At 41.8% G+C, this 22,928-nt stretch overlaps 1 protein-coding gene across 9 annotated transcripts in view; it reads right to left on the reverse strand.

The window, feature by feature from the left end:
- Gtf2i (general transcription factor IIi) overlaps positions 1–22,928 on the reverse strand; it is a 90,541-nt gene that overhangs the window by 45,927 nt on the left and 21,686 nt on the right. For all 9 annotated transcript variants that reach the window (XM_005396746.2, XM_013520536.1, XM_005396739.2 and 6 more), the window contains exons 2-9: positions 19,294–19,397; positions 17,605–17,743; positions 14,158–14,292; positions 12,792–12,975; positions 12,626–12,654; positions 8,472–8,526; positions 8,153–8,196; positions 5,943–6,020 (exon numbers count right to left, since the gene is read on the reverse strand). In XM_005396746.2, the coding sequence (XP_005396803.1) occupies positions 5,943–6,020; positions 8,153–8,196; positions 8,472–8,526; positions 12,626–12,654; positions 12,792–12,975; positions 14,158–14,292; positions 17,605–17,743; positions 19,294–19,392 (763 nt within the window). In that variant the 5' untranslated portion in view covers positions 19,393–19,397. The remainder of the gene's footprint in view (positions 1–5,942; positions 6,021–8,152; positions 8,197–8,471; positions 8,527–12,625; positions 12,655–12,791; positions 12,976–14,157; positions 14,293–17,604; positions 17,744–19,293; positions 19,398–22,928) is intronic.

The raw sequence follows: 22,928 nt of genomic DNA on the forward strand, positions 1-22,928 counted from the left end.
ATTTATGGTTCTGGTCAATGAAGAAAAGTGCGCAGGTGAATTTAGGCGTAAACGGCCAACAGAAATTTTGACGGTAACTGGACACATGGAATGAACAGAAACGGTGTGTCTGAAATGGTGGGCGTAAAATGTTCATAACAACAAACTACCTTCTGCTTAACACGGATTTATATTACAGATATGTGTCTCTTCCTTAGCGAACGTTTATCTGATCTTTTATTAAACCTAAGAAAACTGCAAATGAAACTGTTACACCTTCCTTACCATCTCCAAGACAGTATGAACCTATCAGTGAGCTTCCCTCTCCACTCACACAAATAGCCCTTCTTGCAGACTCTTTGGCACTTTGTAGTAAGTTAACAAGATTCTTTCCAATTACTAGTAAAATTTATACTTGGTTCTTTGGAAACATATAATAGATTTTGAAGATATGATTTGGAAACAACTAACATTACCATGAGTTCACTTCATCCCATCTTGACAGAAAGCTGTTACGTATATGTACCTTCTCCATTTTAAAAGCAAAAAACCCAAAGAAACAAAAAATAAAGTGCCTTTTCAAAAAGACAGGAAAAAGTCCTTTTTAACTAGAATGTACTTGTTTACAGATGTAAATGTGGCCCAGTCTTTAATCCTTAGAGTGACACCATGCTGACTGTACACCACTTAGGCATATTTAACTATCACAACGCAATTACCTAACAATCTCATAAACACAGATCTGCGGAAGGCCATCATCATGAGCAACTTCCGTTTGGCAGTCATCAGCATAATGTCTTTCCCAGGTTCTACAGCTTTGAAGACCCAACCAAAGTCACCCTCTCCAGACCTCTCCTTGCGAGCCTTTGTGGTCTCAAAGAAAAATGTCAGGTTTAGATAGACTATTTTAAGTATAGCTAACAGGTGCAAGCTAATTGATACATATAGAGAATAATTTCCCCAGCAAATACATGTTTATTTACAGAGCATGGGTCATTTACAAAGCTTGACTATAGGGCCCCGCGGTCGAGTCCTTCCTAGCATGTACACAGTGCTGAGTGCATCTCCCAGTGTTGCCCTCCTCAAAAAATCTTTTCAACAGTTGACTGTATACAGTGTTTGTTCACAGGTCACCTTAATAAGTTGCCTGAACATAATGTAACTAATTAGAAATCAGTAATGAAGTTGTTTAAAGTGAGAATTCTAAGAAACGTGCTTGTAATTACAAGATAGTAAAATGATTTGTGCCCATATTAATAAAAGAACTTGTTTTATAGTATGATGTAGCCATTGAAAAAACAATGTTTTGTTTCTGTTAAATGGATAAAACACTGAAAAGTTTGCCGATACAGTGTGTTGTTGGGATCTTCATAGCATTTTGTGAAGGATTAATTAACCAAAGTACATACTACTAATAATTGCAGCCTGGCTGCAAAGTGATTTCAAGGCCAGCCTGAACTGCATAGCTGTCTGTAAGCATTCATTTCTATGTCTAATGTCATGGGGTTGGGTCTATGAGGTTCCAGAGGCTCAAATAAGGATCTTACCTCACCCTTTTAAAGTAAGTTTGCCAGATGTGGCAGAACATGCCTGTAATACCAGCACTCAAGAAGCTGAGACAGGAAAATTGCAGCCTGAGCTACACAGTAAGTTCCCGTCTCAGAAATAAGTAAGTAAATTTGTAGGTTCACTGATTCCTGTCACAGAAAAGTAAATTTTCAGATGTGTCAGTGAAAGAGACATGAAAAGACTTATTAGAGATAGAAATACAGGGCACACTCAAAGAATGGAGTGCAGGTGCTCGAAGAAATGAAACATCCCTCTTTTTTGTCGGAAGTTAGTGTTACTGAACTACATTTAGGGAGGTGGTATTTGTCTGGCGTATCTTTGCACATAACTACATTTTCAAATTACCTATGTTGTATAAAGCACGCGTCTGGATTTTTATTCACCCTGAGACGGGCAGATAAATACAATATCCTTCTCTTACCTCAAAATGCTACCAGTCACTGTGAAAACAAAAATGCTGTGCTCACATTTGAGTCCCACCGTTTGACAAAACGCAGACATGTGCACTAGAGACACGGCCAAGTAGGAAGCCAGCTTCCCTCAGTTCAAGCATAAGACAGATACCCACAATAACAAGTTATCTGCAAGCCCTGCTGGGGGATGGGGGACCCCGAGCTAGACTCACAAAAACAAAAACAAAATTTAAGAACACAAACTACAAAATCGAAAATGAGAAAGACATCACAAACATTACAAATATTGGGAGAAAGATAATTCTACACAAAACTCTCGATTCTAAAATTATCTCATTCTAAAATTTGAGCCAGGCACGGTGGTGCACACCTGTAATCCCGGCATTCAGCAGGCTGAGGCAGGAGCGACTGGAGTTTGAAACCAGCACGGGCTACATAGTAAGTTTGTTGGTTTTTTTGGTTTTTCTCCGGTACCGGGAACCGAACTCACGACCTTGCGCTTGCCAGGCAGGCGCTTTGCCACTGAGCTAAATCCCCAGCCCCCATAGTAAGTTTAAGGCCAGCCTGAATTACACAGTGAGACCCTGTCTCAAAACAAAACAGAACAAAACAAAACCACCTCAACACTCAAGCTTCATAAAAAGCTTCAGCAAACTATAAACTTCCTCAACCTGAAATGCAGCTAAAACCAAAATAAACACCAGTTATACAACAGGATGGTTTGAAAACAAGAATGTGTACTCTCTCCACTATCATTCAACTTAAGACGAAGGTCCTAGCCAGGGCGACTGTGCGTGCGCACACAATTTAAAACAAAAGTTTAGGCTGAGCATGGTGCCACATACTTGTAATACCAGCACTCCAGAGGCTGAGACAGGAGGATCACTGTGACTTCAAGAATACCCTGAACTGCGTATAGCAAGATCCTGACTCAAAAAGTAACAAAAACCCCTAAAGTTAAAAGGAAGACATAAAATATCCAAATTCAGAGAACTCAAAATCCCAAATGTTTTACCAAAAAGTTACTAGAATAAGTGAATTCAGCCATATTGTAAGATAGAAAGTATATTTTTATTTTTTTAATTTTTAAAATTTTTTTCTTTTGTCTTTTTGAGACAGGGTCTCGCTGTGCAGTTCAGGCTGGCCATGAGCTCACTTTGTAGCCCCGGCTGATCTCAAACTTGCAATGATCCTCCTGCGTCAGCCTCCTGAATGCTACGATTACAGGAGTGCGCCACCACGCCCAGCGAAAGTATATTTTTAAAAACTGCAGTTCCATACACTAGCAATAAATACAAAATTTTAAAATCTAATACTCTTCACAGTAATGCCAAAATCCACAGACAAGAGAGCCGGGCATGGTAGTACACGCTTGTAATCCCAGCACTCAGGAAGCTGAGGCAGGAGAATCACCGCAAGTTCAAGATCCGCCTAGGCTACATAGTGAGTTCAAAGTTAACCTGAACTACATAGTGAGACCATTTCAAACAATAAATAAATAAAAAGTACAAGACCTGTATACTGAAAACAGTAAACTTCTGATGAAATTAAGAGCTAAACAGATACAGAGACCTACAGCATTATAAAAATTCATTACCAAGCCACTTAACCCAAACTGATCCATAGGCTCAACTCAGTCCCCATCAGAATTCCCAGGCTCTTTCTGAACAAATCAACAAACTGATTTTTAAAAAATTTATATAAAGGGCCCGGGATACAGCTCAGCAGCACAAGCTTGCTGGCCTGGCAAGCACAAGGTCCTGAGTTCAATATCCAGTACTCCCCCAAATTATATAAAAAGGTTTTAAAAAAGAACTCAAATACGTAAAGTAATTTTGAAAGCAGGAATAAAGTTGGGTGATACTCATAGTCTGACTCCAAGAACTATTCTAAGCTCGTAGGAGTAGAGAAAGTGTAACGAAAGTGTATCCTGACAACGACAGACACACGCATCCAGCATCAGTGTGACAGAACACAGAACGTGCCTGGGGCTGGGGCTGGCTCTGACCTGGTGGCACATGCCTGTTGCTATGGTTGATATACTTGGTCAACTTGAGGAGTCAAGAGGTTTGTCTAAACGACTCGGCAGTTCTCAATCGTGGGGTGAAAAGGACATCCCCTTGCTGCTCTAGGATGTTTTTGGTACTCATCCTGAGCCTGTGCAAGAGGAGGACACTGACGTGGTGTGGGCATGGGCGGATAGCCAGCATACAACTGTAAGGGAGGAAAAGAGCTTTGACCTCCTTCCTTGTGCTCTTGCTGTAGGAGGAAAAGAGCTTTGACCCCCTTCCTTGTGCTCTTGCTGTTTCTGCTGTCTTCTGCCTCCATGAACTGTTGCCCTCTGCCATGTGCCACCCTGCCTCGGAGCCAGCCAACTATGGGCTGAAACCTCCACAAACTGTGAGCTAAATAAACCTTTCCTTCCTTAATTCTAGGCGTCACGTATTTTGTCTCAGCAAGGAGAGAAAAGTAGCCAAGACACTTGTCACCTGCGCTCTGTAATTGTAACTCCATTTACATAAACCTCTAGGAAATGCAAAACTAAAATGACAGAAAATTGATCAATGGTAGCCCAGGAACAAGAGAAAGCAATGAATCACACAGTGACACAAGGAAACATCTGGGGTAATGGTGATTTCATGATCTTGGTTGAAGATAATTTCACAGATGCATACATGACAAAACCAGCCAGCATCTACACTTTTAATGCTTAAAGGACTATAATTATGTATTAATTAAAAAACCAAGCTGGTGATAAAAAACAGAAAACATTCTCTAAAGTAGAGCACATCAATGCACAAGGTACACTGCTGTGAAATTTCAGCCTTCAATTCTATCCAAATAACCAACCAAGAAGATACTGGGACAGAAGAACAGCTAGAATTAATCACTGTCGCAAATTTTATGGACATTTAAGACAATGACAGTACTTAGAAACGGTTACTTTTATTGCTATTTCAGACTGAAAAGTGGAGGGGCACTTGGGATACACCTCAGTGGTATAGTACGTGCCCGGCATGGACAAGGCCTTGTGCTATGGTTGATATACTGTGTCCACCTGAGGAGTCTAGAGGCTTAGCTAAGGGGCTCCGCAGGTCTGCATCCTGGGGTGAGAAGGACACGCCCTTCCCGCTCTGGGTTGTTGTTCACTGTGTCCGCCCAGGGAAGGGGAGAAGTGCAGCAGGGTAACTGAGAGACTGAGCAGGGCGGGTCCTTACTTTGTATCACCCTGAGCCTGTGCAGGAGGCACGGAGAGTGTGTGAGGGCTGCAGGTGCTGGGTGTGGGCAGCCTGCTTACAATATAAGGGAGGGAAAAAGGCTTGTTCATCTCCCTGTTTGCTCTTGCTGCTTTTGCCGTCTGGTGTCACCTTGAAGTATTGCCCCTGTGCCCTGTCACCCTACCTTGGAGCCAGCTGATTATAGACAGAAACCTTGAAGAACTGTAAGCTAAATACACCTTTTCCTTCCTTAATTCTGGGCATTGGGTATTTTGTCTCAGCAATGAGAGAAAAGCAACCAAGACACCTTGCATCTGATCCCCAACAGTGCAGCAAAGCAAACAAAAACAGCAGAGTCAGGCATGGTGGTGCACACCTGCGATTCCAGCACTTGGGAGGCTGAGGCAAGAGGATGCTGTGGGTTGGAGGCCTGTCTGGGTTACAAAGTGAATCCAAGGCCAGCCTGAACTACATAAGGAAACCTTGTATCAAAAAGACAAAAGCAAATAACAACAACCAAACAAGAAGTGGGTGAGAAAGTAGAAGAAAGATGCACGGCTGGGCATAGTGGAACATGCCTGTAATCCCAGCACTCAGGAGGCAGAGGCAGGAGGATCGTTGCTAGTTCGAGACCAGCCTGGGTTACAAACAGAGCTCAAAACCAACCTGAACTGCATAGCAAGACCCTGCCTCAAAAAAATAAAACACAAGTTTCCCTTTAACTACCAATACTACTTGGGCAAACTGCATTGAATAATATCACCTTGGATGTTATATTGATAGTAATCAGGGTCTTCTGACTCCTCCTTTACTGTCACAGCTGCCATTTCCAGGGAAATGCCTGTAAGAGCAAAAGCAATGCTGGCATTAACGGCAGGGCATTCAGTTAAGACTGCACAGAATCGTGCGTATTTTAAGGATTTTTTTTAATTTTAAGGATTTTGGAAGGATAAAGCTTGACAGGTAGCAGGGAGGAAAAAAATCATCCATAACCCCAACCAAATCAAAGTCTTATCAGCTATTAATACTCTGGGATGATTCTCTGCTAATCTTTCCCACAAGTTCTTATCTCTGCTGCCTTTCCATCCTCTATCTAGAGGGTACATTACTTCTAATTAATTCAGTAACACAAGAAAGTGAACAGAGCTCTCTAAGTCATCCTAAACCAAAATGCGCTACACAGGATACTTTCTAAACTCACCTGAAAGGGCAGACTGCAGCAGGGAAAGCACAGACAGCGGCCCCTGTCCTCCTGAAGGGGTCACACGGTTGTCACTGCTGTGCAGGAGTGTGACATTTTGTTGTGCATAATTAAATTTTTGGATCCCACCTGTGGCCTATATGTCAGGTCATCCAGTTTACATAGTCTCCTCATAAATAAGTATCATAAAAACTCATTTTTCCCTTTCAAAAGGGAAAGAGAAACTAATAACACACTACCTTCCTAAATTATGTAATATTTTTAAAAATGTTTCCTTTTGTTCTGACCGTTCACACAGTCCTGGAGTGACAAAAAACGGATTCTAATAAAACTGTAATCGGGAGTCAGGGGAGGTGATACATGCCTGGAATCCCAGCTATTTGGGAGGCTGAAGCAAGAGGATCACAGACTGAACAGCTCTCTGGCACAATCTCAAAAAACAGAGGTGAGGCTAATAATATAGTTCAGGGACAGAGCACCTCCTCACTGTGCCCAAGGCCCTGGGTTCATCCTCAACACCAAAAAACAAAGTCTCGCCAAGGCAGAGAAAAACAAAAGTCTGCATACAGCACAGAGGGGAACATAAAATAGTGAAGCCACTTTGCAGAAAAGTTTGGCAGTGGCTGCTAGCAATTCACACTCACAAGAGAAATGAAATATATTTCCCCACAAAGACACACCAGACAGGGGGCCGGGGATATAGCTCGGCAACACAGCACCTGCCTGGCAAGTTGCAAGGTCATGAGTTTGATTCCCGGTAATAACAACAACAAAAAAAGATACACTGGACATTCACTGCAATGCTATTTACAACAGCCGAGAAGCGGAAACAACTCAAACATCCATCAAATGTTACAAGTAGAGAGAAAAGGGTAATATATCCAAACAATGGTGTTACTACTCAAGTGTGAACTGCTTACACATGCTAAATTTTTTTTTTGGAACATGGGCCTCAAAATATGATGGAGAATTAAGGGAACAAAATGCAAAATATTACATATTATATAATTCCATTTTTATGAAATGTCGGATAAGACAAATTTATAAAAACTGAAAGAAGATTACTTATGGTAACAAATACTGATGGAAACAGACACTATATTTGGGATAACAGAAATGTTCATAAATCAGATTGCAGTGACCACTGCAAAACTCACTGAGTCTACAAAACTATGCATTTGAACCTTAAAGCAGGTGACAGGCTAGAGCTGTAGCTCAGTAGTAGAGTACATGCCTGGCACATGCAGAGTCTGGGTTCATTCCCCAGCACTGAAAAAAAAACAAGCAGGTGACTTTTATGGTATAAAAATTTACAAATTATATCTCTATAATGCTGCCCCCTCAAAACTAACCCTGAATGAAAAAATAGGTAAGTAATACTAAAAACAGTTCAGAGTTGAAAATATTTTCTTAGGCGAGGAGAGAATGGGAGTGCAAAGGGAAAGAGAATACAATGAGTACTGATTTTTGTAAAAAACACTGCACCACCAGTTCACCTTTCATCTGTTTTTAAAGGGGGGTGTGGAGAGGGGACCAGAGTATTTTACCTATAAACATGTACTGAGCAACACTCTTTTGGCTACACATACGAGCAAACTCTCTTCTGGGGTCTTAATATAATATGATCATATGGACCAACAGTCAGAGCTGGAAAGTGTTTGTAATGACTGCCCATTTCTCATCCAGAGAACACAATCACTAGTAAGTCAAAATATAACTTCTAAAATCAGAAAAATTCTTCTTCAATTTTATGATTGATTCTAAAAGCATACCAGAATCTTCTGTGGGCTCAGTTTTCACTTTGATGGGGCCACAACTGAAAGAAGAAATAAATCCAAATTAAACGAAGCAGGAGTAAAGACCACTCACACAGAACTACTCAAGTGCAATCCACAAAGTGATCAAGGACATCAGCTTCATCTAGAAAGCAGTACTATTCCCAAAAAATAAGTCAAATAGTACATTTTCACAAGTCCCCCAAATGACTTAACTGCATAATAAACACAGAGATGTGTGGCTTACGGGCTTTTTAATAGTCTAGTAATACTGATATGTATGACAACTTGCTAGTATGAATAAATTATGGTTTACCTTCCACTTGGAGACAGTATTGACCTTTCAGTATCTGTTACCATTACACGACCACCTATGAACAACAACAACAAATTAGGGTTAGATTTTCTCAAAATTTTAAATATAACTAATGTGTCTTGAGGCTTTTGAGGGGTGTGGGCTGGGTCATAGCACAATAACAACACCATGAGTTATACAACAGCATATTTTGTTTTCCTGTGTAAAGAAGATAAAATGGTTGACAACCATGTAAGAACTTTTCAACTTCTCACCTACTAGCATCTTTTTTGCTTTTTGTTTTATGAGACAGGGTCTCACCATACAGTTCAGGCTGCCCTAAAACTCACAGCAATCCTCCTGCCTCAGCTTCTGAAGTGCTAGGATTACAGGCGTGCGCCACCAAGCCTGGCTCTAGCATCTTTTTTTAATGAAAAAATTCAGACTTTTGTCAGTGAAACACACAAAAATACACTATTTCTCAAGTAAGGTAGAACACATACAACTATGCTGATGTATATAAATGATGATATATATTGCTATTAACACCCGTGCAATATTTAAAAGATAACAAAGAGTTACATTTTTCCCATTAATTTTTATAACAGAAAATTTAAATGACAATTCAATCAAATCTACCAATAATTTTTCTGTGTATGGTACAACAAAATATTCAATACAGTACACAACATTACAACCTGGACAGTTTTATCTAGTCTCTTTCAAAATTCTTTCTGTATTATTTATAAATTGTCTTTTTAAAAAATACACTTTACAAGTATTTTATAATGCTTTTTCCTCACTTTTTGATTACAGGACAGCTTGTCAGATGTTGGTCAACTCTGTCAACACCACCCATAGAATGCTTATGATCACTGACCACTATTGGAATATTTTAGTTTCTTCTTTCAAGTTCTGTCATTTCTGTATTATGAGTAACTGACAATAAGGAGATGTCTTTTGTCTTTCCACCTCCTAACACAGACCTTCCCTCTCTGATACGCTAACATTCCTCCCTTTTTCACCCTTTTCTTCTGCAGCTCTTTTGGCAGTTCCTTCCCGTTCAGTCTCAGTGTCCTGAACACATCTGCTCTGCACTATAAAAAAAAATCACTGAGTTCAGAAGAAATATTAAAACGTATCTAATGTACTTACAGTAAGAGTTGTTATAGACTGTAGCACAAAATTACGGTTATTTTTTCACAAATAAAAAAACACATTAGTTTAAAAAAAAAGCATAACTTATTATTAGATTTCATTAGAAACAAACAACAAAAGCAATGTTCTAAATAAAAATGTCCGCAAAAAGTAGCAGATATAAAACAAGACGTAGAAGTGTATCTCGTGCAAACAAGAACCAGTGAAATGACACCTGCCTGAGCAACACCTGGGACAATCAGTACGTAACAAACACGAAGCCAGAGTGATGCTCGGGGTAAACTATTAGGTGGTTAGTGCTGAATCTGGCCATGTGTGGTGGTGTACACTTCTAAACCCCACACTCTGGGAGGCTGAAGCAGTAGCACTGCCAAATCCAAACCCAGCCAGGACTACTTAGTGAGACCCTGTGTCAAAATTAAAAACAGAAATAAAAAAGCCTAGGGATGCAGCTCAGTGTGAAGAGTCAATCCCCAGTATGGGGCGTCAGGGGCAGAGAAGGTAGCAGAGAGCAGCAGCTCAGAAAGTCGAGAGAGCAACAGCTGCAAACAGGTCTGGGCCTTCTTTCCGGGGTGACAGAATGTGCTGGAATGAGTAGTAATAGTTGCTCAACTTTTAAGTACATTAAAAATCATGAATTGCACACTTCAAAATGGCAAAATTTACATGGAATTATACTGTAACTGAGAGAGGTGGAAGAATAAATGAGAAGGGCTCTACCAGATGATGAACATGTAGAACTGGAATTTCACATAACAACTTCAAACTCACAGTCCAAAACTCCATTTGGCAGTTTCTTAAAAAGTTAAACCTGTAACTACCAGATAACCGAGCCCTTCCTACAGCAGTCAAGAAATGTACACTACCCAATACCCAACACCAGATCAATAAAGAAACCAGTTATGATGTATCACAATATAGAAAAAAGTGAAGGCTGGGGATTTAGCTCAGAGGCACAGTGCCTGCCTGGCAAGCGCAAGGTCGTGAGTTCAATTCCCGGTACCGGAAAAAAAAGCAAACAAAAAAGTGAAATCCAACTTGGCAGAAAAAAAGGGGGTGGGCAGGAATGAACTACTGATACATAAAACATGGATAAATTTCACAACAAACTAGACAAAGGCACGTGTGCACTCTGGCTCTATTCATATGCTAACAGGTAACATGAAACGACTCTACAGTGGTAGAGACAGGACAGCCAAGCCTGTGCAGGGGCAGAGCAGAGGTGAAATACTAAGGCCTGCGGGACCTGAGAACAGGCCTGTGAACAGGGGCATGCTCACTCTGACTGCTCTGTCAGCTCCACGGTCACACGCGGATAACAGCTAATCAAACCATGCACTCTACACAGTGTAGTTTATCAGACGTCAGTTACATCTCAATAAAGCCTTGCCTTCATTGTCACACAACATCCTTGGGGTCAGCAAAGTTTCAACAAATTTACCAGGGCAACCCACAAAGAAACGAGAACTTCTTCAATAAGTAGCGGTACTGAAAATTTTATTTTTTCACCATGCTGAAAATGTTTTCAAAAGGTTATTTAACCCAAATGTGGTGGCACATGCCTGTAATCCCAGCACTTAGAAGGCTGAGGCAGGAGGATTGCTTTAAGTTCAAAGCCAGCCTGAACTACGTAACAGACCCTGTCTCAAAAAACAAAACACACAAAAAAGGTTATTTTAACAAAAACATAAAACTTGAGCTGTGCATGATGGTGCACGCCTGAAATCCAGTACCCAGGAAGACTAAGGATGGAAGACAAGGCCAGTGTGGGCTACACATTGAGTTTGACACCAGCCTTAGCCACGTATTGAGATCTTTTCACAAAAAAACAAAAAAGCCAAGAGTGATGACATCCACCTGTAGTCGCTCCACCCTGGAGGCTAAGCGGGAGGGCAGCCTGGGCGCACAGTAAGACTCTCCCTAGTTCCCTGTCAAAAATAAACAACTCTAATTCAATGTTTTCCAGGTTCCTTCCAAAGAGAAATGGAAAATAAAGCTATTCCCCATCGCATCACAGGCTCAAATACACCAAAGAAAGTAAAATGTGTGCACGCATGTATCATTTTTTCCTTTATCCTTACATGGTTAAGAGGTTTCCAATGATAATGGTTATCTATTTTCAAAAGTTTCAAGCTTGGCTCTAAAGGGTGCCACTACTGTATTCTACTCTATTTCCCTTCAAACAGAATGGGCACACCTCCCCAAAGAAGTTATGCTGGAACCCTCCTCGTTCTTCAGGGGTCCATCAGAATGTCATCTTCCTGATCAACCCCCCGTGAGTGAGGAAGGAAGCCAGCCTCTAGGGAACTCCCACCACACTTTCCATGAACCGCTGTCACAGGTGGCCGTGGTGTTCCTGCTGTGAGTGCTTTAGGGACTTATCTATCTTCCAGTACACGTCAGCTGATGAGGAGTGGGGTTAGGGTTCAGACAGCTCAGTCGTGCAGTTTGCCTTCCTTGCGTAGAAGGCAGAGGCCCTCAGTTCCATCCCCAGCACCATAAAAACAAAGCTTTAATTCCACACACAGTTCTCTATCCCCTCTCCCAGCCAGCCGTTTGCCCAAGAATGTCTTGCCACCTCACAGCATGCTAGGTAGATTAAATCCCGCTTGTGACTCTGCACGAATGACAGCTCCCGTACGCGTTCCGACTACACTACATGCTACAAGCACGGAAGTTTGGCTCTCCAGCATAAAACAAGCCGCTGGGCTGAAAAGAAGAAAAACGGGCCTTGTACCGGATGCACTGATGCATGCGTGTATCCTAGCAATGGGTAGGCTAAGGCAAGAACTTTGGAAGTTCAAGGCCAGGCTGGGCTACACAGTAAGACCCAACTCAAAAGAAAACAGTAACAATAAAGCCTCCAGGTCTGCAGCTCACTGAACCTCGCCCCACTCCAAAACGTCTTACATCACAGTCTCAGTAACAACAAAGAGAAAGCATTAAAATGTATTCAAATCTCGGAGAAAGAGTTAAGCAAGCCAGGTGGCTATCACGTCAATAACGCAACCACTCACCTAGGTGTTTCTTTGGCTCTAGGAAAGGTCTGCATTGAAACAAAACAAAAACAAGTATGAATACACAACATTAATACAAAGCATATAGTGTCTGCATTAAAATAAGCTAAATATTCAACTTTATCTCAAAAAACCATTAATAGGTAATAAGGAAGAAAGCATTCACCTCTTAATAATAAATGAAATCCCTGCTTTGTTCTCCAAAATCCACTTCAGTGTAGCAAGATCATAGTTTTCAGGGTGTTTAAAGGCAACTCCTTCCGGAAGCCCCTGCACCACCACAGCTGACTGGTCTCGGAGCATCTTCTCATAGGGAACAGGCACCACTGTGGATTTGCCTAAAGCTTTCCCTGAGGGAGACAGGAAGACAGCAAACGTCATTAATCGGCTAAAATTTAAAAACTAAACCATCAGCTCATCACAGCTTAACAAATACCATTCAGATTTTCGGTGTTTTTTAAATGGAATTAGATTCAAACTACTTAAAAATAGTGTTCCCATGTTACCTAAAGCTCTAAACCTGAACCAGATCCAAAAGAACAAAATGTACGTGAAATATTTTACTCTAAAACCTACACAAGAGTAAAAATTTCTTATACTTTTCTATGCCTTTAAAATGGTCCTTTTTTTGTTAGATAATGTTTACGAATAAAAATCAGAAGTACCAAAAAAATTGTTTTAAATAAAATGGTCCATACTGCCGGCATAGTGGTGTAAGCCTATATCGGGTGCACTCACGAGGCTGAAGGACGAGGATCACAAGTTCAAGGCCAACCTGGGCAACTCACAGATACTATCTCAAAATAAGAAAAAAATGAAAAGGCATGGGATGTAGCCCAGGGGTAGAGCACTACTGGGTCTGATCAAGACCAAAGGGTGGTGGGGCAGGGCCAGGCAGGTCGACTTGGCTTAGCAAGTGTGGTCATACACAATTCAACCAGGTTAGGGAAGCCTGACAAACCCAGCTATTATCATAAATACCAGGAAATTCTTAAGCTAGTATTCTCACTGGAAACTTACTGGGTAAACAAAACTTTCACCTCTGTTCACTTGGCAGTGAGTTCCACAGAGGAGAAATGCCATTTCAGAGTTGAATTTCACCATCTCTTTTCTCTTCCCTAAAAAGCTCTGTTGTACACAAGACTAGATTAATAAAGGTGATTTGCAAGGAACTGGGGAGATCAGCAGCACATGTGTCAAAAATAAACAACTCTCATATAATCATTTCTGGGTTCCCTCAAAAATGGAAAGAGAAAAAAAAGCTGTTCCTGATTTAATCCTGTATTTAAAATTCATCTATTCAATTTGTGAAATCGTGTTATATGAGTATTAATTACATAATCTACCTTTCAGACAACCTAATTATATAATTTATCTCTTCAAAAACCGAAGTGTGGCCAGGGATGTAGCTCAGCAGCACAGACCTGCCTGCCTGGCAAGCCCGAGGCCTTGAGTTCAATTCCCAGGACTCCCCCCACCAAAAAAAAAAAAAAAAAAAAGTATGTAACAACTAAAGCGTGTTGTGCTTTTACCATAGCAAAAGCAGAAATAGTCCTCAACCGTTTTTCTAAGCGTTTCAATTTCCACAGCATCCACACTCATCCGATTTGCTTGAGCTGAAGATTTCATTTTATGCACCTCTGCAGCCTTTTCTTCTTCTTCAACACCTGGAAAGTAATTAAACCATTTTTAATAAAAACATTTTTGCCAGGTGTGGTGACACATGCCTGAATCCCAACACTCTGAAGGCCAAGGTAAGAGGATCGCTGCAAATTCAAGGCCTGACTGACCCACACAGTCAGTTCCAGGCAGTCTCAAAACCAAACCAAAACAAAACAAAACACAAAAACCAAGCGGGTGCTGGGGATGTGGCTCAGTGATAGAGCTCTTTCTTGCCTTGCATGCACAAGACCGTGGGTTTGATCCCCAGCACCACACACACACACACACACACACACACACACACACACAATTTTCTTGTATCCTAACATTTAGGATTTGTTAGGTTAACACCAGCTATTCAGTGTCCTGACACAGGAGGATTATAAATCCTAGGTCGGCCTGGGCAATATGGCAGAACTGTCTCAAGAAACAAAAAAAGAACTGGCAACGGATCTCAATGGTAGGGAGCCCTAGAACACATACACAAAGACACACAGACACACACACACACAGGATAAGAGAGACGTTTTTTGTTTTTTGTTTTTTTGAGACAAGGTCTCACTGTGTAGTACAGGCTGGCCCTGAACTCTCTCTCCATGTAGTCCAGGTTGGCCTCGAACTCAGAGCGATTCAGCCTGAACTGCACAGTGAGACTCTGTCTTGAAACAAACAAAATTACAAAATGTTAAGTTACATGAGCGACATTTATTTCTATTCAACAGCACTTCCCTAAACATACACTAAGGACTTAGAATTCTCCGGAAGAATTTCTAAAGCTATTCAGATACTTTTGTTTTTTTTTCTGTACCAGGAATCAAACTCACAACGTTGCGCTTGCCAGGCAGGCGCTATGCCACTGAGCTAAATCCCCAGCCTCTTATCTTTTCATTTTCAGTATTCAGTAAGTCACAGTATTCAGTAAGTCAATGTTTCTTACAAGACAGTCTTTCTATGACACAATTTTGCCCGATTGTGAGATAATGTTAAGGGTCCTGCCCTCATTTAAGGATGGGCCAATTTACCTATAACATACAAAAAGCTAAGTGTATTAAATAAATTTTTAATTCAAATTACAATGGGTTTATCAGGATGTAACCATCCTAAACCGAGCACCTGTTACAGGTGCTAGGTTACAGAGAAAGACCATTTCCCATGGCATCAAATTACTAAAATAAAAATAATGTACAAATACCAATAGGCAGGGGCTACACTTTGTAACCGAGGGCAACTCCGCAAATGCTTGGTCCTAGGCATAGAAGCACTACACCAGCAAGGCAGTGCAGGGGAGGAAGCTGAGCACAGCTGCAGAGGGTGACAGGATCCATGGGGCAGGTGGTGGCTGATGTGTGTAATCATCTCGACATTATTATTAGTATAGACTCCAATATGCAAACATAGTCAAGCTCTAAAACTTTCTCAGAATTTAATAAATATTCACAAAATTTTAAAAATTGATTACTACCATAAAGCTTAAAGGATTATAACAGGGAGAGAGAAGAATAGAGCACTGAGCTATAGATCGTCTTTTAGTTGGTGCTGGAGACAGGGCCAGGGCCTCAGGCAAGCACTCCACATTGAGCTGCAGCAGCAGTGCAAGATACACCTTTCTACAAATACAATTGAGAATTAGTGAGTTACACAAGACATTTCATTCACACATGATCTGCTCCACATATCATGAACACCACTTAAGATGATAACAATGTGAAGTTTGAATCTCAGTGATCTATGTATTATGTGTCTATAAATATCCCTACCTTTGTTTCCTTTCCAAGCTTAATAAAATGCTGTATCACTGAGTGAACATGAGACCTACAGAAAGTGTTAGGGTAGACACATACAAGACAGTCACACTGTGAAAGGTCATAGGTCCTAACATCACACTGTCAGTTTCACTAGTGGCTTTATTTCATGGACAACTAAATTCACTAATGATCCAAAATGGAAGATCACAAAACACAGGACTGTACAGACAACTGTCCAAGGAGCTGGGGAAGCTTGTTTAGCTTTCCAGAACACTAAAACAGAGCTAACTGTACAAAGACAGAACTGTTTCAACATATCAGTAATTATCAAGAAGTTGGACATGGTAGTGCACACCTGTAATCCCAGCACTTGGAAGGCTGAGGCGGGAGGATCATTTCAAGTTTGAGACAGGTCTGGGCTACAAAGTGAGTTCAAGGCCAGCCTAAACTACACAGTGAAACCCTGTCTCAAGAAGACAAAACAAAAAATCACGAGAACTGTTAACAGAAGGCAATCATCAAATACAGGGGCTTGAGCCTCTCAAGGTATAAGCTAATGCCTGGCATGGTGGCGCACGCCTGTAATCCCCACACTTGGGAGGCTGACGCAGGAGGACTGTTGTAAGTTTGAGGCCAGCCTGGACTACAAAGTGAGCTCAAGGCCAGCCTGAACTGCATAGCGAGACCCTCTCTCAAAAAAAGAAAAAAAAAAAGAAAGGGCAAAGGGGGCAGGGGTGGTGGTGCACGCCTGTAATCCCAGCATTTGAGAGGCTGAGGCAGGAGGATTGTTGCAAGTTCGAGACCAGCTTGGGCTACAAAGTGAGCTCAAGCCCAGTCTGAACTCCATAGCGAGACCCTGTCTCAAAAAAGACTGCCCCCTAAAAAATGTGTAAGCTAAATAAGCCTCTGTAGCTGGAGTTGGTGGCGCACACCTATACCCAGCTACTTGGGAGGCTAAGACAGGAGAACGGCAAATTTGAGGCCAACCTAGGCAATTTAAGAAAATTTTGTCTCAAAAGAAAAGAAACAAGTAAGGTTGGGTAGCAGCTCAGTACGAGGCCTTGAGTGCAATCCCCAGCTCATAATACAGATAGAGACCTATTTATCTGAACCCAAACAATACAAAACCTCTTTACCTTCTTTTTGATGTACTCCACCAAAGCAGGGTAAATGCTAAGCTGAGAACACAATATAATAAACATTTATCATTTTTCTTTTCTTTCTTTTTTTCTGTTTTTTTGAGACAGGCTCTTACTATGTATTCCAGAATGGTCTTGAACTCACTATGTAGCCCAGGCTGGCCTCAAACTTGTGATGATCTTCCTGCCTCAGCCTCCCAAGTGCTAGAATGACAAGATGGTAACCCCATGCCTGGGTATCATTTTTCTTAAACTCTTTAATATCTACTCTTGTACGTCACCACTTCAGTGATTCATTTTGAGCATTCTGAAATGTTCCCATAAACATTCCAAAGTTTTTCAGTATAAATCTGTTTCAGAGAAATGATGTTCTATCTATAAATACTTAAGGTTTAAATTTTATAATATTCAAAGTATAAAATACAATGCTTACAGTATTTCACAAAATCTTTTTGAAAATCCTTTCTGGTATTGACAAAAGCACGTCCTCTTTCGGTTCCGACAACGAACACATCTGTTTCATATACTGCAATGCAGGCCACTTCTGCCTTGGACTTCGCCAGTTCTTTACACTACAATATAAAAGGCAAGCGTGAGGTTGTGTTTAGTTGCATAAAAGCACCATCTCTGCTTGATGAACAGAAAACCCAACACTTAAAATTGTCTTCATACGTAATCTGGCATCAGCTTACAAATAACATCACACACGCGAGTCTCCACTTCGGCAGCCTTCCTCCCTTCTCCCCGCACTCACTGCTGTCCGTTTCCCTGTCCCTCTCCTTTCTTTCTTTCTTTTTGGTTTTGAGCAGGGTCTCGGCTGGGTAGTCCGGGCTGTCCTTGGACTTCTAATGTTCCGGTCTCAGTCACCTGAGGCCTGGGATGCCAGGTGCACCTCACCACAGCCCCCTCAATGTACTTATCTCTCTAAACGGGTTTTATGCCTGGCTTTAAACAGAAGAAAATGCAGAACTCATGAAAAGAAAAGCACAATCCTCTGTAACGTCACCAGTCAGAGTCCTCGACAAACAGGTATGCACACAGGCTGCAGGGGACGCTCACTCACCAGGTGGCAAGTGGGCCAAAGTGAACACTGCTGGCGGGGTGACTGGCACATCTGGAAAGGGAAGGGCTGATGCCCACCCTGGGTGCCCTACACAACTCGAGTATTTCGCTAGGTGTACACAACTGGAGTCACAGCTCAGTGAGTGTTTTACTTCTTGCTTTTTACTAAATATACTCCTATGAGATGAAGTATTCTTTAAAAACCTCACATGCAGGTATGGTACCATACTCCTGTACCCCAGCTAGCTAGCTGGGAGGCTGAGGCAGAAAGATTATTTGAGCCCAGGAGTTGTGAAACATGTCTCAAAAATCTCCCATGTCTCAAAAATCTCCCATTTTATGGATACACTGTGATTCATTTAGTACTGCCACTATTCCAAAGACAGGTGATTTCAACTTCATCAAGAGTCAGTGATATACAGGAGGACCAAAAAAAATTTTAAAAATTTTGTTAAGTACATACTATCAGGATTCTCAAAGCTACTGAAAGTTGCTTTCTAGGAAGGTTCACATACCCTAGCAAATGCAGCTCTGCAACTTCCCCAAAGGAAATAAAGGCATCAGGTATGGCAGTGCACACCTGCAACCCCAGCTACTGGGAAGGCTAAAGGCAGGGCGGCTGCAAATTTGAGTGCAAGCTAGGGAACTCAGTCAGGCCTTGTTTCAAGATATTAACAGAGCTAGGAACATACCTCCGTGCTAGAGCACTTGCCTAACATGGCTACACGGTGAGACCTTGTTTCAAAATACCATAAACCAGCTAGGCACAGTGGCATATGCCTATAATCCCAGCTACTATAATGGCTGAGGGAAGCTGATTACAGGTTCTAAGTCAGTCTAGGCAATTTATTGAGACCCCGTCTCAAAATTAAATAAATAATAAGGGGTGGGGATGCAGTTCTGTGGTAGAACACCTGCCTAGCATGTGCAAGGCCTAGGTGTCAATCCCCAGTCCCGAAATCAGTAACAACAAACAAAAAACCCCAAAAGATAAAATTAGTGCTTTACAAAAACAAATCAACCATATCCACAAGCCAACCCTAACCAACCGTGAGCTCACCATGGACTCGAGGGCAGACATGAGGAAGGTCACCACCATCCTGCTCTCCGAGGACTCCTCATCTTCAATGGGCAGCGTGGACATTGCGACTTGGGCCATGATCCCTGTACAAGAGAAGCAAAGAGAAGGTGAGCAGCAGAAACCGGTGCTGCGCAGTGAGAGCTCTCACGGTGCTCCATAGTCTGCCAGATACAGACTTCTTGCCTTCAGTATTTTAAATTTGTGAATTTAGCCTGTAAGATAGAGGAGCCATCCCTTAACTCTCCATCTCACGCTCCTTCACGAAATTAGCTCAGCAATGCACCCAAACTCAATCCAAACCAGTTAACATTTCTCCCAGTGAAACGAAGCGCACCTCACAATCCCGTGACAATGTATATACATCACAGCTCGACACAGAGAGACACAAAGCTGTTTCCAGCTCTGGGTTGGATCCCCAGCAAAACCAAAAAAAAGTCCTGTTTCTCCCCTATGCGCACTGAGACAGAAAGAGCGGGTGAAGCTGCTGGGAGCAGGTGAAGAGCTTTCCTTTTTTCCACTACGAAGGAAGGGGCTGCAGGGCATTCACAGTGTTCAGAACCCCGCTCCCTTTAACACAGCACTGGTCTGGCATTTTGGTATCAGCATTTCAAACATGGTATAAAAACACAACACGGAAACAAAACATCAACTGTTGACAGGAGGTGGAGGAAGTGAGGCCGTCAGGTGCTGCTGCTGCTAGGATGCAACATGGTGCACAACAGCTGTGGAAAAAAGTCTGGCAGTTCCTACAAATAAACAAACAACACAGACTTATAATATAATCCAAAAAACTGAAAGTGAGAATTCCAACAGATGCTTGTATTATGCCTGTGTTCCCAGAAACATTATTCACAACAGCCAAAAAGGAGGACACAACCCAAACGCCCACTGCTAGATAAATGAACAAGTGTGATAGACACACACATGGAATATTAGTCAGCCTTGAAAAGGAAGGAAATTCTGATACAGACTACAACGTAGATGCGTCTTGATAACATTACGCTACGTGAAATAAGAAAAGGACCATATTATATAATTCCATCATGTAAGGTTCCTAGAGAAGTCAAATTCAGAGAGAGGAAATAGAATGAGGGTTGCTGGAACTAGGAAGAAGCAGCAAAGAGGAGTTACCAATTAGCAAGTATGGAATTTCATTTTGACATGATGAAGAGTTGTAGAGAGAGAGAGGTCATGGTTGCACAATAATGTGAATATATTTAATGCCACTTAAAATGTACACTTAAAAATAGCTGAAGTTAGAAACTGTATTATGTACACGTTACACAAGTAAAATTAAAAACCAAAAAGACACCACACATAGATGCCAAAGCAAAAATTAAAACAAAATTTTTTTTTAAGGGGGGGTGGTCTTTTTGAGACAGGGTCTCACTGTGCAGTTGAGGCTGGTCTTGAACTCACTTTGTAGCCCAGGCTGGCCTCAAACTCACAATGATCCTCCTGCCTCAGCCTCCCTAGTGCTGGGATTACAGGTGTGCGCTAAAGCAAGTTTTTTACAAATTGGTTTTCTATGAGCACTATGCAAATTAGACACATTAAAAATTACCCCTTTTAAATTAACTTGAAATCTACTTGTAACAAGAAATTAAGTAATAAAATGAATATGGAAAATGACTGAAACATTAAGGACTGGAAACACGAACGAGAATTCTACAAACACACCTGTGTATAAAACTAATTTAATGAGCCCCCCCACCAAAGCCCCAGCGTCCAAAGACAAACAGAGCTGTCAGTTTAAAGACTGTTTTGCCTAACAATGTACGGAGATTTCCCCCCACTATTAGAGAGGATGATCTAGTTTCCTATTTTTAAAACTATGATCTAGCTTTTCCATCAGTTACCACATCAATAAAACCAAGTGATTCTTATCTCCCATGTCTATGAACAGAAAGAAGCAAACCTGTTTCTCAGAACCAGAAAAAGCAGTATCAAACAAGCAAATGTTCGCATCACAGAAAGTATTTTCCCGGACAGCCTAGGTTGCATTCTTCTCTCCTGGATAAACAAACTTGTATTAAAACATGGCTTAGGCAAAAAGGACAACCCAGGCGTACCTGACACATTGCTTAGAATGCACTGTCGTTGTCTCACAATATTCCCTCATAATCCCACTTTTCCTTTAACTTCCCAGAAGCGGAAAAAGCAGTCTGTACACACAAGACAGCTAAGGTGACTATACCACTAATTTCTACTGCCTTACTGAAAGGACAGTTGGTATTTAATTGCTTGATCAATCTTACATGCCTATATCTCTTCATCTGAGTAACCAATTTGAAGACAATATGTAATACAACAACCATTGTTAATTTATCACCTTGTCTGAAATTCTGTATTGTTTTTATGTTGCTTTGTTAATGTCTGTGTGTTTGCTAACATGTCTTGGTTCTTGTATCTTTAAAATTAAAAAGGGAAAAAGGAGATTAGCCTTATTTTACAATCTAAGGTGAGAAGAGATGAAAATAGCAGTAGGCAGAAAACTGTCCTAGTTTCAGATTCTGACTCTTGTCACCTTAAATTGCCAAAAACCTGCCCTGATGTCTTCACACTCAGCGTGTGTTAAGAAATAACAGACACCACAGTGGGTGAGCGGACTGATTTCATTCCCGGAACCTCTCGGAGACAGCAGAGCACTCTGCCTTGCCACGAAAGGGCCCTGCAGACGACCGGTGCCAGCCAGCATGACAGGGAAGGAGCCCCTCGGCTTGGGGCTCTACCACGGTGCACTGGGTCCCAAAAGCATCTCACCAGGACGTTTCTCATCTTCCCTGGGCCATCTTCGTTCTCCATAGCCACTTCAGAGCATTCCTGGACGCTCACCTAGTGAGTGGCCGTTCCCTCCCTCTTCTCACTTTCAGAGGAAGAAACTGCAGTGGCATCTGCGCAAGCACCAGAGGACACAGAAGGTGGGCACGATGCTCTGGTCCTCCCAAAACCAGAGCCAGGAGAACCCAGGCTGCTTCCCAGACCACTCACTGCTGCGCCACCCCGGGGGCTGGTCTCGGGGCCTCTCCTATGAACACAGATGCTGAGTGAACCACTGATTAGCAAGGCTCCTTTCACCTGGGCTCCTTCCCGAATCTCCAGTTTAAAATAAAATGGCTGGGCATGGTAGTGCAGTCTTGTAGCCTGTATTCCCAGCACTCAGAGGGAGGCTGAGGCAGGAAGATCCAGAGTTCAAGGCCACACAGCCTTTGAGGCCACCCTGGACTACATAGGAAAACCCTGTCTCTAAATAAATAAACGATAAGATAAAGTAAGATAAGGTAAGGTAAGGTAAGATAAGGAGGGGTTGGGACTCAGAGTGAAGCTCAGTGGCAGAAGGTGTGAGGTCCTGGGTTTGACACCCACTAAGGTGGGTAAAACAAGAAAATTTGGGCAAACAAAAAAGAATGAACACTGACTGAATGTATCTAACATGCTTCACAGGTCATCTTGTTCAATGGCTCTTCTGTGAGGAAGAGCAGTAAGTGCAAGAAAACATAAAATGTGGAAGCAACCCAAATGTCCATCCACTGAGGACTGGATAAGAAAATTGTGGTACTTTTATATAATGGAATATTACTCAGCTATAAAGAAAGATAAACTTGAGGCCTTTA

Source organism: Chinchilla lanigera, unplaced genomic scaffold (assembly GCF_000276665.1).
Source record: "Chinchilla lanigera isolate Chin_1 unplaced genomic scaffold, ChiLan1.0 scaffold00055, whole genome shotgun sequence".
Lineage (NCBI taxonomy): Eukaryota > Metazoa > Chordata > Mammalia > Rodentia > Chinchillidae > Chinchilla > Chinchilla lanigera.